Source organism: Bos taurus, chromosome 27, assembly GCF_002263795.3.
Source record: "Bos taurus isolate L1 Dominette 01449 registration number 42190680 breed Hereford chromosome 27, ARS-UCD2.0, whole genome shotgun sequence".
NCBI classification, from domain to species: domain Eukaryota; kingdom Metazoa; phylum Chordata; class Mammalia; order Artiodactyla; family Bovidae; genus Bos; species Bos taurus.
The window spans coordinates 7,748,553-7,765,312 of NC_037354.1; the positions used below are offsets into that span (position 1 = coordinate 7,748,553).

The 16,760-nt window shown below is 40.7% G+C and overlaps 1 protein-coding gene across 1 annotated transcript in view; it reads right to left on the minus strand.

The window, feature by feature from the left end:
- ASB5 (ankyrin repeat and SOCS box containing 5) overlaps window positions 1–12,514 on the minus strand; it is a 41,033-nt gene extending 28,519 nt beyond the window's left edge. The window contains 1 exon segment of the mRNA NM_001075744.1: window positions 12,220–12,514. Within this exon segment, the coding sequence (NP_001069212.1) occupies window positions 12,220–12,415 (196 nt within the window). The 5' untranslated portion in view covers window positions 12,416–12,514.
- Window positions 12,515–16,760: the final 4,246 nt, after the last annotated feature.

Sequence of the window (16,760 nt, forward strand, 5' to 3'; positions counted from 1 at the left end):
ACCCGACAACTTCCTGGTCTGCTTTACAGACAGAAAGAGCGATCCCCTGTCGGTTCAGTTCTGGTATCTGGTTTCTGGTGTGTTTTCTATTCACGGTACACACTTTGAAGTACCATGTTCAATTTTAAACGAACGGAGAAAAAAATGTTCAATAACATTTGAAGATTGGCTCAGAAAGTTTAAAAGATTAAGAATAAAAATGCCTTTGCTTAAAGCGAGAAATCAAAAGGTAAACAAGTAGCGTTCTCCAAAAGGCAAGAGGTTTTTGAGTTCCTACAAGGTGAAGAAGCTACTTGAATATATTAACGAACATTAACTGAGTACAAAATACACATAAAGGATTTGTTTGTCTAATGCCAACTCATGAGGTTAAAAGGAAACAGGGAAAAGGGACAGTAAGTCTGATTACGAAAAAAAGAGGAGTGGGTTAAAGTTAAACAATGATTTAACTTCTGGACAGGATGGATTTCCTGTCTTCATTTGTTCCCCTAGAATCTCCAGATTAACCTTTACTTGGTACACACAGGGGCCGTTCCACTGGCCGAGGCAGGATTGTAACAGGTGATGCCTTACAAACAAAGGAATGTGATACCATGCGGTAGTTGGGAGAGCACAGTGATGATGTGAAAAGGGATCGTATGTATGGAAAGTCTTTGTGGACTACACCAAAAGCATGACATTATCATCAGAAAGGGCGGGGAAGGTTTTATACACAACATATGAAGCAAAACTGTGCACATACTCTGGTATATATACATTTGATTGGTATTTTGCCAACTTCCAAACATAGCTTTTGAAGCTTCTGCATGAGTGCTAAGTCACTTCAGTCATGCCCAACTCTCTGGCACCTTATGGACTGTAGCCCGTCAGGCTCCTCGGTCCATGGGATTCTCCAGCATGAATACTGGAGTGGGTTGCCATGTCCTCCTCCAGGGGATCTTCCTGACCTAGGGATCGAACCTGCATCTCTTAGTGTCCTGCATTGGCAGGCAGGTTCTTTACCATCAGAGCCACCTGGGAAGCCTCTAAAAGCTCCTTCGTTGAACAGCATTGCTGCTAGACTATTATGATTCTGGTATTACAACAGAGAACTGGATTTCCATCCTCTCATAAGACAAATGGCCAGTATTCTATCAGAAGCATGATTCCTTAAGTGTCTGTGAAGACTAGCCTGAGCTCCCTTCTGATAATCTGGGAGAGTCGTCATGTGCTGCTGTAGTCTCAGAAATGTTACTCTCCAGTTTGTGAAGTGGCTGTTAAGACACTGATTTGAGAAAGTTCTCTGTCCATCAACATATTCCAGCCAAGCTTTCGGTAGTAAAGCTGGTTTCTGACTTGAGCCTCACCCTGATCACAGACATTGCAGGACAACACAAGCCCCTGAGACCTACCAACCAACAGGCTTAACATTCCTGCTGTTTGTATTATCACTTTGTTCCCCATTTACAATATACAGTTTAATGCTCTCATTCTGAAGAGAGAAGACTCAATCATTATTTATGGTTCAATTTCTGAGCAGAGGCTTAGTCACCTTCATATAATCCTTGCAGTAGCCTGATAAAGAAGCAATGGTTCTAGGGTGGGACGGATTGAGAGAGTGGTACTGAAACATAGACACTGCCATATGTCAAACAGACAGCTGCTGGGAAGTGGCTGCATGACTCAGGGAGCTCAGCCTGGTCTCCGTGATAACCCAGAGGGGTGGGGTTGGGTGGGAGGTGGGAGGGAGGGTCAAGGAGGGAAAATATGTATACATATGGCTGATTCATATTGATATACTTCAGAAATCAAGACAACATCATAAAGCAATTATCCTCCAATTAAAAGTAAAAAATTTTTTAAATAAAATAAAAAACTTTAAAAATAAAATAAAAAAAGAAGCAACAGTTCCTAAAAGCTCTTGAAGGGGTATTTTGCAACCATGTGTCTAGGTTCCCAGATAATTTAAATAATGATAGACTTTGAAAGTATTCAATGATTCTGTGAAATAATTCTGCATCCTCTTCCCAAATACAGTTCACTCATTTTTTAAAAGGTTTACTTTTCTCTTTCCTCATAAGAAAAAAAAACAAACTTTTTTGTAAGACATGTCCAGTGAAAAGCTGTTTTGCTGGCTTCCTGGAGAGACCAGCTGGTAGAAAAAAAGCAGAGAAAATAAAGGGAAAAAGCCGACTTCCTAAACAGGCTGACTCAGCCCTTTGCTCTTAGTGTTGACATGAATGTTTTTTTTTTTTTGTCTTCCCTATTCAGCTGCCAGGAATTCAGAGAAAAATAAAAGCGTGAGAAGGACAGTTCGGTGCAGGAAGTCAACATCCAGGGTTTTCGATGTTGGAGGTTCAGAAGCATCAGCCCCTCCTCTGGGGGCTGCCATAACAGAGCAGCAGAAGTGTGCTGTTGCATGTCACTGTCACACACTACTACATACTCTTAGAACCCTTCCAGAAGAACCTTAGGACCCTTCCAGAAGAACCTGGCTTCCTACAGTATATTCACAATCAGGTATTTGACCAGGATTGCCCAGGCAAACGTTTCTGTCCAAAGAATTTCTGTCAAGAGGAATTTCTTAGATAGGGTAATAAGATGGTAGGAAAAAAATGTCTGCAAGTCATTGAAAACTGTGAACTAGCCCGCCCACACCACAGCATCCCCTCCAGGTCCTCGTCATTCTCACCAACCTGCCGACACCTGGGCTAAGATCCCACGTGACAGCTCAGAATGTCCTGCTTTTTCTGTGGAGCCTGTCAGAGAAAAATATCTGAACAAGAATAGCTTGAGTTCTGAAGGCATATAACCAACTTCTCATTTTTGCTTGTAGTTGGGGGGAATTTTACATTTTCAATACTTTAAAAAAATTTTTTTAAAACATTTATCTATTTATTTGGCTGCGATGAGTCAGTTGCGGTACGTGGGATCTTCGCTCTTCCTGGCGGCATGCAGAGGTTAAGACTCTGAGCTCCCAAAACAAGGGGCCCAGGTTCGATCCCTGGTCAGGGAACTAGATCCCACATGCCACAATGAAACACTTTCTAAATAGTTAATATTCTGTTTGGAAAGAGCCAGTGGAAAAATCCCATGGATGACACAGACACCTAACAAGCTAGAGGCTTGGCATGCTGCAGTCCATGGGGTCACAGACAGTTGGAACGACTCAGTGACTCAACAGTAACAACAAAATCACTGTGTTGTCTGCAGTATGATTTGTGCAAAGGTCAGGAAGCCCAAATTATAACTTCCTTCTCCAGAACAGCAGCAGCTTTCCCATAAATATTGAGCCTACTTAAACAGACCTCCCTGTCTTTCACGTTCCTGGAAGGTCACACCAATTAGATACGCAAGCATGGTTTCAGGGCTTAATATTCACTATACAGGAGCGTTTCTCTCCAAATCAATTCGGTCTTGTTTTGCTCCTTCCTTTGAGTAACGGTAAGGATACATAAAACTTCATTCCTCTACTAGATTTTAACAGATGAGCAATTTCATCCTAACTACAGGGAACAGAGAGAGAAAACCTCAGAGCTCATGGACTGTAGCCTGCCAGGCTCCTCTGTCCATGGAATTTCCCAGGCAAGAAGACTGGAAGAGCAGGTTGCCATTTCCTTCTCCAGGGGATCTTCCCAACCCAGGGACTGAACCTACACCTCTTGCATTGGCAGGAGGATTCTTTACTGCTAGCCCTCAGGGAAGCCCGTGAGGTTCTATGGTACTTGCACTGTAGGAGAACTGGTACATTTTCCTGACCAAATTCCCCATCCTGACCATGGCTCAAGAGGGAAATAAGACACAAAGCTTTCAATGCGGAAACTCCTTTGGCGCATCTTTTCATTCCCTAGATAACTTACTACTTTGACTTGATGGATGATGGGGATCGTCATTTCTCTAGTGAAGGAGGCAGAATTTGGAAAACAGAAGGGCTCATCAATCTTCTCAGTGGTTAATCAAGGATGTGTTTGGTTGTTCCTGAGGGATTCACTCACAGAGTCACCATGACTTATACGCTCATTATTTAACTGCTATCCTGTCTCTGGGTGCTGAGAACTCTTTAGAAGAAGATCATCTGTTAGCACTTTGACGGCAGACTACCTGCTTCAATTGACTCACAAGGACCGCTGCGGTGTTACGATGGGAAAGAACAGATTTTCAACGTACCAGCCTTAACTTTAACTGCATCCTTGTCAGTTTTCATTTAAATCAAGCTGCACACTTGATGACGGAGATGCACTGATGTTTCTATTTAAGAACATCAATGACATTTCCATATTAAATGTCAGTTTGTTTGTGCTCTGCCCATAGCTTAAGTCGGTAAGCCTTCTGGAAAGAGTGTATGTATTTCTGAATGTTTCTATTTTGCTCAATAGGGGTGATGGTGACATGGAAATTTTAGCTCCTCTGATGGAGAGAGGATGCCCTTGTGCCATTGGACATAGTTATGCCCATTCCTGACGGGCCCCAAATGTTTTCTGTTGTTCTAATCCCTAGGAAAGAATGTTGAATGGATACTCAGTTATGACTCATTTTATAGAGTGGTTAGGGTCTGTAAAGATGTGTGTTGACTCACATCATATTTTAAATAAAATGGGACAGTTTAAACATTAAAGAAAAATTCCTCTTGCAGTCCAACATCTGAAGATTCATAAAAGTCAAAGCGGTTCTGTTCACGAAGGAAAAGGGGCCATGGGAACCTGTTCCCTCACACTGACCTAGCCTCTCAGTCCTTGAGGCTTTTCTAAAAATCTCCTAAATCTTCTTAGAGGACTGATTTTAAAAATCTTGTCCCCCAGTTGTCCATGAAGAATTATAGGATTGAGAAAACAGACCATTCTAACCATTACATGTCCTCCTCAACCTACATGTCACAGAGTATGCTTGTTTAACTACAGGCCACCAGGAAGTGCTAACAATTGAACAGTTTTTAGACTCCTTAAGCCTCTCCTCCCATGACCTGATATTCTTGGGGCATTTCCAATCTGAAAAGCCAATGGTCTGCTTTGTAGCGTTGCTGTGAGAAGGCTGGAAAGAATGATTGATTTGTTCTTTGTGCAGCTGGTGAAGAAGAAATGCCAAAAGTTCTTCATAGGCTGTGAGCAGACACTTTCTTCCTTTAAGAAACTATTTGAGGGTGGTTTTGGAAGAAGAGGCATTCCAAATAACCCCCCTTGCTTTCGATGGCGTGGGCTGTCACCGGGGATCAACTTTCCTCTCTCTTCCCCAGGTTAGAGAATGAGCTTCCTGTGCTGAGATGAAGCAAGAGTCCAGGAGCCTCCGTGGGTCCATTCTGAGGATGTGCAGAGCTGATTCGGCACCCGGGAGGTATTTGACCTCTGAGACGTAGTTCACAGACCACATGTAATGACATGTTGACTCATTACACCTGGGATTTTATAAAAGTACTCACGGTGGTGCTGGTTTCCCTCATGAGTCGGCGGCTCTTTCTTTCAGACTGAATCCAGTAAATGCACTGGAAAACTTATAATAGAACTTCTGACTTTGGGACATGCAATCTGAGGATGCATGTATTTTTCACTTTGGCACTGACTCTGTCTCTTAGCAAATATTTATCCTTCAGCCTCTGTCCCCATGAACCAGGCTTGCTCAGTTCCACATCTAAAAGTTCTCTTTTCTTTACATGCAGCTTGGTTCCATCAGCACTTATACATAACCAGGTATGTTCTGCTTTTGAAGTTTTTCCTTCAGCTCCACCTTCTTTAGGATCTGATACTCTTAATGGACTTCCTTAGGGAACATTCATTGCAGAACTTAATGTTGTTCAACATAGCACTTTATGAATTTCCTATGTGCTTGCTCTTTGCTGGTTTTACATGTACAAAGTTTGGCTCCACTGACCCAAATTTCCTATGACTCAAAAGTAACTCGTACACTCTATGTGTTAAATACATGTATGTACACCCACATATAGACACATATATGCATTCATCCATGCACAAGTAGCACATAATACGGTGCCAGGAGCAGAGCAGGTATTCAAGTGTTTACTGAACTGAATTAAATTCAAAATTGTATCAGTTATGTCAATTAATAAGAAAAGTAGCTTACTTTCATAATTTACCATCCTCTAAAAGAGTGCAAATTGAAAAGCAGAAGGTCTAGACCTAGTTTTCATTCTTTAACTACAGTTATTATATAAAATTTTTAGAGTTGACTATAACCATGCCACCTATATACAAAATTCAATTTTAAATTGTTCACCAACATACTTTTTATTCTTCAAAAGGCTTAATGGATAAGCAATGAGCACACTGGCTCTTGTCTAAAAAAATTCTTTTGGCAATAAAATTGTGCACCTACAGGTAAAGATTTAGGCAGGAGATATATGAGATAGAGGGCTTCCCTGGTGGCTCAGACGGTAAAGAATCTGCTTGAATGCGGGAGACCTGGGATCAATCCCTGGGTTGGGAAAATCCCTTGGAGAAGGAATTGGCAACCCACTCTAGTATTCTTGCCTAGAGAATTCCATGGACAGAGGAGCCTGGTGGGCTACAGTCCATGGGGTTGAAAAGAGTCAGACATGACTGAGCAACACACATATGAGTTAGAGGTAATAATAGGTTGAGAGATGAAAAGGTGAACAGGGAGCAGCAATTGGAAACTGGGAAGCTCTGGAGCATGATGAATGAGGACATATGCATGATGAGAGAAGAGGCCTGTGGTTAGCACAGCTTTTGTTTACCTGACGAACCCCGGGCAGAACCTTCTTATCTCCACACTCTCTCCTCTGTGCTCCCTGAGCACCCCTTCAACCGTGCAAATCAGCACTCACCATCCTTCAAATTACTTGGTCATCTGTTTGTCTCTCTCACTAGACGATACATACCTTTAGGAGACAGATAGTGATTTGTCTGTATATTTCATCCTGAATGCCTAGCACTGTGCCTTCGATACAGAATACACACAAGTAAAAGGTATGGAAGAATACTCCTAGGAAACCAGTCCCCTCCTAAGCAATAATGAGCTATGCTGCATTCTTTAATTCCAAAAATCTAAGCATTTCTCCAAATACAGAGGAAGACGAACAATATTAATACATTAAAATATGACAAAGCCTTTTGCACCCTGGAAACTTTGTTCTCAGATTCCTGTTTAAATTCACAGTATTATATTCATCCCTTCCAAAAAAAGTGCTCTGGCATTTCCAAAAAAAATAGTAGAAATGTGGGCAAAATGAGTCTCTTAAAAACCTTTTTGGTAGCAATTTTGATTATAACGTCATGTTTCTTGCCATAGAAGAACTGTTCTATTTATTCCAGTTATTCTTATCTGGTGATTTTCCATTAAGTATAGAAAAATGTATCCCCAGACTCTCACATCTTCAAGGTATTTTTATACCTTTATACAATGAGCACTATAAAAGAACTGAGCCTACAGATTGGCTTGACATTTTTCAATGCTGAGATTCTGAGAAATATTCCCAACATAACTAACCTCACAATCAATACAGTAGCACCGAAACCCACAGGAAACAAGTTGTTCCTGGGGAACAGGTATAATGGGCATGACTGTTGCCCTTGCTGGCATCAGCCATAAAGTTAAATCCCTTAAGTTGTTTTTAAACCTGGGATGGATTCTACTGATGGAGAAAAAAGTTACATCATACAAAGTTCTAGCTGCTTTTCCTACCCAGGTTCCAATGTTCTGCAAAATGATAAGTCCTTTGTCATTGACTCGACTCAGAGTGCACGTTTACCCTGTATCCTATTTCGAAGTGTCAACAATAGACTCACTGGAAAAAAAAAAAAATAACTGCATGCTTAATGGCAACCCTGAAACCAAATTTCTGAAATCTCAAGCACAAATATTGTACCAGATGATTCCTCATACATTCTATATTCTATATCAAGCCTCAACTATGAAAGGAGTGCTGAGGAGGCTGGGTGTCACGAGATTGTTTTTCAGGCAGCTTCATGGAGTCATTACCTCGATGAATTTTCCACACTCTAAAATTTGGTCCATGGCCTTGCAGGCTTGGAAACCTGATCTGTCGGCAAAGCTGGAGCAAAGTCACATCTCCGAGGTGGACTTACAACTCAAAGAGCACAGTGCACCAAAGAGTGATGTCAAGATGCAAACATATTAATTTACCACGAGAATCATAAATGTCAGATGGACTGAAACCCTCCCAGGGCAAGCCAGCACATTCTCTCTCTGTGGACAGAGCCAGAGGGGGAGCCAAGTCATAACCGTAAGGTTACTTGGTGATGAAAAAGTGGAACAAAGGGAATAAACAGTAAATAAATCAAAAACAAGACAGGAATTCAGAGTCTAGAGCTATGATTTCCCGACTCACCCTGACATTTCACACTAGAAGAGGTGACCCATCAGACTTGCCAGGCAGCTGAGGACCCAGCTCTCAGGGTGGCATTACCTGGGAACTACAGACCCACCTGGGTGGGTAATTAGTCCTTCTTCTGATTGACAGACTTTTCCTTTAGGTATGTCACTGTCTAATTCTGGGAGACCCTAAGGTAACCACTACTCTCTCCGCTGGTGGATTTAAAGGTACCATCAGGTTCATTCATTTCTTATTTTTGTTTATTTTTTGTTGTCATTCTTTTCTTTCCATTCAGGCCACTACCACTACCAGAAAATCTAGGGCCTCATCTCCTGATGACAGGGTCTAACTGATCTACCAACTTCAACCCTGTCCCCTACCCAACTCCAAAGACCACTACTGTATAAATTGACCTTAAATTAGCATTTTATATGTTTTCCAAACTTCCCTCATACCAGACACTCCCAATGACTCCTACTGCTGCCAAAGTTAAGTTCAAATTGCTTAGCCTGCTATTCAAATTCTTTCATATCTGTGCCCAATTTATTACCATTTTTTCTATTGCATGAACCTTTAACTCCAGGCAAATCTACTATCTCTTAACATCATATGTGCACCCTAATTCCTGTCTCTGCTCCCTCCTGGGTTCCTGGGAGTCAACTCAAGATCTTCACCCTCCATGAAAATATCTCTGAAGGTCCAAATCTGAAATTGACCTTTCCATGCTTTAGGCTCATTTGGTATTTAGTGTATCTGGAAAGTAATTATTATACATCGTACCAAAGGACAGGGGAGCTTGGCGTGCTGTAGTCCATGGGGTCTCAAAGAGTCAGACACAACATAGTGACTGAACAACAGACATCTCCTCAATTAGAATAACCTGCTTACGGTTGGGAACAGTACATTTTGCCTTTTTTATATCCTATTTCTTCAATGCCTTGATACCAGGGTGCTCAATAAACAGACACTTAGAACTGACCTTGTCTACATGTAGGTTAAACTACTGAACTCCCCTAAAAGCCTAAGATGGAACCTGAAAGGTAGATCCTTAGCTGTTTCTCCAGGTGTCTGTGAGTTGTCAGTGGCACATGCTTCTTCCACACCTTTAGAGGGATTTCATAAAATTGGCATTCTCCCCGACATCTCACTTGCTCTCTGTACTGTCTGATGTAACAGCTAGAGACACCTTTCAACTTCTGTTAGTTTCACTGAATCAGCTTCAAAGTAAAGTGCTGGCTTTAAAAATAGACTAGACCTCAGGTATGTGGAGACTGTCATCAGGACATTTAACAGCAAGAACCTTATGGGGAAATAGTTACATAGAAAAGCCTAAGAGGTCCCTCCAGTATGATGGTGCAGTTGGTAACAGGGTGAAAAGTCAGATTTCTATGGTTTATTGGAATAGCAAAGGGATCAAGAAGGAAACAATCTTAAGCAATTTTAGTTACCATGTTGGTTTTTGGTATTCTTACCTGTTCCTACCAGGTTTTCAGCCTGATTGGAAAGTACATTAAGAAAGATCACCCCTTATTTGTCTAAGACAATGAGCTGATTTGCAACAGTATCTGGGAAGACAGAGTTTCTTTTATTTCCTACCAAAGAACTATTGCTCACTGGGAGGACATCCAGACTGTTGTCAACAGGGTCTTCCGTGATTATGAAAGACATGAAAATACACACACCATCTCATATTTCATGGAATTTGGCAGCTCCCCATCAGAAATGTTGGGGAACAATCTGGCTAAGTCTTGAAAGTAGGAACGAGAAACCTAACTCAGAGTGGAACGAAGGTGATAATCTTTCCTAGGAAGGAGGAAATTGCTAGATTAAGCAAAGATAATTAAGCCTGATTGGTTAATTATAAAAACATAAACACAATAAAGATAGTTTAATCGTAGTAAATAAAAGAAAAACCTATATTAAAACAGAGTATAATTTCTTCCTAGGCAAGGAAGAATTAATTCTTAGAGGTAGACCAAGAGTTTGTAAGGTTCCTGACTGTCCTCCTAACATTAAAATAAAATCAGAGACTTATCATTCCAACACTGAATACACATTATAATACATTGTATTGGTCAATATATATGTGAATGCAAGCTATAGGAAGTGAGAATCTTGTAAACAGGTACAAAATTATAAACAACATATAACAGATTTGAAAGTTTGATGCTCCCCATTTATATTCCCAGAAAAAGTATTTTCTATTAGTGAGTGTTAATTTCTTTCTCTCCTTTGTGAAATATAATCCTAGAGTCCTAATATATCTTAACACAAACTCATCAAAACAGATGGGAACATGGAAGCCATTTCCCAGCTTCCCGGGGGCTTCCCAGAATGAGCAGACTGCGATCAGGCTAAAGAGGGAACAACCGTTTCTTTTATTTGTAAATAAGTTCAAAAGGAGATTTCAAAGCTTCCTCAAAAACCCTTGTCAATTCACCAATAATGTTGGATTTCTAGCCAATATTTCAGTTCTTGTGTACGGCAGTTCTCATAACACATAGACGGGATTTGATTATGAAGTAATGAGTTACGGGCTGCCCGTGACTGTAAACTTCATCACCTTATGCCTGCATCATCTATTTAGTCTTATATCTAAAAACACGAGGTTTGCTTTAAAATCTAATCTCTTACGTTTGCTGGTTTTTTAAAACAGAATATTCCCTTTACCAACATGGTATATGCCACATTTAAACAGTTATCCCTATTCTGAGCTGGTGGGTGAAAGATTAAACTTTGCCTGTTTCCTCTAGAGCCCACCTTCCTTGTCCGGATTTCATCCTGGCATTTAGATTTTCCTCACTTTGAGCGAACACGTAACTTTCTCATTTTGCATAAGAACGATCTTCTTTGGAGGGGAAATGTATTCCTTATCTACCACATACACCAAAAAATATTTTCTACCTTTGTTCAATTTTACATATACCTACAGAGTCACCTAGATTTTTAAAATAAGTTATTCCACAAATTGAAAAGTATAGAAAAGCAGATACACGCTTTCTATTCTAAGCATTCTTTAAAAAAAAAATACAGTCTCTAATATTGTGGTAGTATATTTTGATTACAAAAATTTAAGTTACTTTAAAGATATTTGGGGCTCCAAAATGTGCATGCTTGCCTGATGATTTTCAAACCAGAAATAATCAAGACTTTAAGAAATTGAAATGTCACCTTGAAGCCCATCATAAGAATTGCTTTTGTTGTGCAAAATAGCAGTCCAATAGAATGTAAATTGTTTCACAACCTTTCAAGTCTATAGTTAAAATGATTGTTTCTCACTTAATTTCGTATTTCAATTTCTTCTAAGAAATATAAATGGATGTACTTGGTTGCATACATACAACATTTGTTCATTCATGTTCCTCTCCTTTTTTAATCAGTTTCTTGCAAATTGAGCAAAGCGACGAAATTCCATCAGGAAAACCCATGCCGTAAATCTGTGTTTTCCACAGTGTGCTTTACTTTATAATGAAGTGGCTAATCTCAGTCAAAAACTGTGAAAAACAAACAAAACCTTCAAATCTTCTCCTGTAAGGATCATTTTACATATTCCTAAAGATTTGATTTAAAAAAATAATAAAAACTCAGGTATATTAAGGACAATTGAAATGCAACCAGTAGTTGAACCCTGTAAAAGTATGGCTTGGCAAGTGAAACATTAAAAGTTTAAAAATATTTATGAATAAGAAAACATCTATCTTAGAGCATGTTCCCATTAGGTTATTTTGCAACCATACCTCGATGTGATTAAACCCAAAAAAGTAATTTTCTTTTTTTTCTGAGGCCAGGAAGTGACTTAAATATTTTCCATGATGAGAAGTTGGCAAAACAGTCACTTTGAATAGGTCCCTAGAGGAGGAAACCTGGGGTGTTTTCTTGGGTTGTGGATGAAAGATAAAGTCGGCGTGAAACCAGAGCGCAGGCCAGACACATACCTCGTCCTTGGGTTACTCCGTAAAACTCGGCCGCTATCCGAGCCGCTTCCTTGCGGTTGCCTTTCACTATGTAAAAGTGGCTGAGGATGGCCAGGCTGATTTTCACAAAGAGCTTGAAGCAGAAAAGGGAGAGGATGGTGAAGTAGACATTGGAGAGCTGCTGGGCGAACGGCCGGTTTTCCTCCACCATCGACATCGCTGCGCAGGCTGGGCCGCCGGGCCGGGTCAGATCCAAGTCCTAAATGTGCTTGGCTCCGGTCCGGGATGCTCCTGAACAGCTGGTCCTGAGGAAAGAAAATATCAGCTGGTGGCGATGTCTCCAGCTCAAAATATTTATACTGTCCATAAAAGTGCCTCGCACAAGCCTATTGGTCTGACAATATTCCGGGGGAGCGGCGGCAACACGTGCCGGGTTCTGAGACGCCTGACTTTCCGAGCTGGGTATAAGATGACGCCCCATCTCCCTGCCCTGAGTTTCAAAATCCAGGTATTGACGTTAATGTACAGAGTGTTTCCTTTTTGTTGTCTGTTGTTTAGTCGCTCAGTCATGTCGGACTTTTTGCAACCCCATGGACTGTGGCCGGCCAGGCTCCTCTGTCCATGGAATTCTCCAGGCAAGAATATTCCAGTGGGTTGCCATTCCCTTCTCAGGGGGATCTTCCTGACCCAGGGATCGAACCCACCTGATTTATCAACTGAGCTAGACAGGCAGCTTAGTTTTAGGGGAGGAAATAATTGTCCTGAGAGCTTTTAAGACTTTGGGTAAGGGGTTCCTGGTGTGAATGTAAGCGAAACTCATGATATCAAGGTCAAATGAAGTCCATCACTTTAAACCTTCGAAATGGTCCTATTTGTAGACTATGAGCTAAATTATAAAATAGTTCATGACTTGTGGATTTAATGACCACTCATCAAATTAGCCAATTATGTGGCTTCGGTCAATGTCAGGAAAAAAAAAATGTATAAGTGGATAGACTGGAAAGCCACAGGGTCATAACTTTAGGCTATTTATTCATCCACTGAACACGTTTTAAGCACCTGCTATGTGTCAAGCATTTAGCTGGATGCTGGAGAGGCAGAGAATGTCACAGCCACAAAGCAGTCAGAGTCTAGAGGAGGAAAGAGAAATGAGATAAAATACAAGTGAGGACAGGGCAGCATAAAGAGGAAGGGTCTGATCCTGGCAGGAAAGAGTTCAAAGGCTTCCTGGAGGAGGCACTGTATCCAGAGAGTTTCAAGCAAACCGAAGTGCTTCATCTTTACTTTCGCAAGCCAAGCAAAAATATATATTTTTTAGGCTCACAATCTTTGTTAGTTCAGTTCAGTTCAGTCGCTCAGTCGTGTCCGATTCTTTGTGACCCCATGAACCGCAGCACACCAGGCCTCCCTGTCCATCATCAACTCCCGGAGTCCACCCAAACCCATGTCCATTGAGTTGGTGATGCCATCCAATCATCTCATCCTGTCATCCCCTTCTCCTCCTGCCCTCAATCTTTCCCAGCATCAGGATCTTTTCAAATGAGTCAGGTCTTCACCTCAGGTGGCCAAAGTATTGGAGTTACAGCTTTAACATCAGTTAAACCCTATCTTATTTAGTTTAGAAATAAAATGCCACTATTTATAAGGGGATCCTTAAGCAAGCTATATTTTAAAAGCAAAATAGAGTAAATTATTAAGAATAGTAATGTAGAGTGGCAGTATTTCGGCATTTAAGTAAAAAATAATATGCCGAGATACAAAATGATGTATCATACAGGGAGTTTATTTATACATTTATATGACCTGGCTTGAAGCCTGTTTGTTGTTGTATTGCTTCCTGATTCTTCTGAGAAGTTCCAAAATCACAAATAATAACAAAGACATAAGAGAACAGAAGTGGCTCATTTTGGAATAAAGAAGCGTATCAATGATGGGTCATGCTGGGCAGTGTTGCAGGCATTTTTATGCTGCGTGTCCTATCTGGTTGCACTGATGTACACAAAACATCCCTAAGACAAAGGAGGTGTAGCTGTAAAATAAATGTGCCAACAAAGCAGGCTTCTCCTTTCCCCAGGGACTGAGTGGTTCCCAGAAAAGTAAATTAGGTCAATGTATTAGAAAGCCGCCACAGCCCTCTTTATGGGAAAGCCCCCTGGTCTTGTTTTCAGAGGCAGAGATCTAGACCAAGTGGCTGTTCATAGGCCCCTGTGGAGCATTCCACATGTGCTTTGGGAAGTGATGAAAATGAACTGCAGACTCTTGACGGTGGAGTAACTGACTGTGAGATTGTGGAGGGTGACCCTCCCGCTAGTCTTCCCCCTGGCACGGGGAGGCATGTGCCCACACCGGGGAGGCATGCCTGGGGACAGCTGGGCCATCACAGCGCTCTGAGTCACCCGCACACACTTCCGTGCTGTGGAATCAGAAATAAAACCCACCTGAGTCACGCCTCAGTGTCTTCTCAGGTTTCACTCCTTCCTGTCTACCAGTAAGTGTGATTATAAATAATTATCTCCACATCAGCTCATCAGGGGACTGGATTCTTTGGGCCTGAGGAGCACTTTTATTTCAATAAGGCTGCTATCATTGGAACATTCAGTTTAACTCCCTACAGTTTTTACTAGTAGGAAAATACTAACTCTCCAATATCTAGGACTTTATGTCAAGATGTCATGCTTCATCTTAATGAGTTCCTTGATTTCCCACCTTTCTTTTGTTAGTATAAACTCTCTTGGCAACTTTTACCATCTCTATTTCCATTAATCACTAAATAAAAATTAAGGCTAAATAGAAAAGCTCATAGTGAGTGAACTCATCAAATATAAACTAGATGCTGTATTTTTTACATTATAGATCCTTCCAAGCAACACCATAAGTTATTCATATTTTATTAGTATCTAAAGGACACATGAAAAATATTGTGTACCTATTTTCCTGGCACTCATGTTTTCTTAAAAAACAAACTATTGATTAGTAATTTAAGTGATTTATTGATATAAATACTTTTATCATTTACCATGTTCAGAGGATATGGTAGAGTGAGGTAGGTGATTAGCTAGCATATCCTAACCCATCTAATCAAACCGAAACTGAGCTCAACAATTGTGTTACTAGAATGGGTGATGTAAGGAGAGTTAAAAGCACAGGGAGAAATCATTTATTGAGAGTTTACTATCAGCCACATGTTTTATGTAAACCTCCTCATGTACGATCTTATTCTATCCCAGAGGAGTGTCTATTATAGTCATTTACATTTTAAAAGATGAAGAAAGTGGAGTTCTGGGCGCTTTGGTGACCTATAAAAAGTCCATCTGAGCAACAGCACTATTTGAACACAGTTATGACTTTAAAATAGGTGCTCAAGTTACTGCCCATATTTTCTATTTTTACGCACTTACTGTGGGAACGAGCAAGTACGATTTGTGCATATGGAGAGTGAGACAGAGTCACACAGAAGCACACACACAGCAGAGAGGTCGGACAAAGATTGCCTTTAATCAGGTACCTAAATTAGCGTCTAAATCAGGGGGTGAGCCATCCAGGCTCTGATGACTCCATGAGATGGAATCTCGTGTGTATTTGATACCTGGGAGCCAAGGAAAAGGGGATTGTTTGGTGACTGGGCTAATACTTCTGGATTGTTCAAGGCTGGTGAGCAGCTCCCACTGAAACAACGGAGAGGAAGCAGATAGAGGGGCAGAGAATAGGGCAGTCGAGGTGCAGTACACTGAAAACCACGCTGAGTGCTCAAAACGGGGTCAAACGACTGAGGAAAAGCAAAGAGAATGAGGACCAAGAAAAGGACAGGGGGCATCACTGGTGAGCTTCAACTCACTGTTTTAGTAGGTTAATGGAGGAGGAATTTTAGGACATCCGAGACCAGGGGTGATCCTCAGAGCATCTTCAAACAAAAAACAAAGAAAACAAAGGCCCCTGGGCTTCCTCTTTCAGGCACCTTTCTGGGTATGATCTCTGCTTCCTCCACCACAGAGGTGTCACAGATAAGACCACTCCCTGGGACCCACCTTTCCTCTTTCAAGTCTCTCGTTCAGCTTCCTTTAGCATCCCAAGTACTATATGCATGAGTTGACACTGTGTGTGTGATGTGTTTTCGAGACTTAATTTCATGTCATTCAGATGTCAACTATCATAATAAGTTTCAAATATGGCCAGATTAGTCTATAAATTTCCAGAGATAATGAGGCTAAATCGTTTTGACTTAACTACAGCATTGATTCAAATTATTATACTAAACATGTCAAGAGGATATAATAAAAATTGCCTGTTTCTAGTGCTTTCCAGTTGTTATATCTTAGCATAAATATTTTTTATGTAGAGGAAATAGAGTGACCCTATTGAAATCATGATTTCCTTGTTTTCTTTTTTTAAAGAAATATGATCCTCTTCTCTGGCAGAAATCTTAAGGTTCTATTTGACTTTTTATTCATTAATATATTCTTTTTATGTGAATATTAATAACTACTCCAACTGGTTGTCAGGACTATAATATAAGTTAGTGTTTAAAAGTATTTGGAACAGTGTCTAGCACATACTAAGTGGTG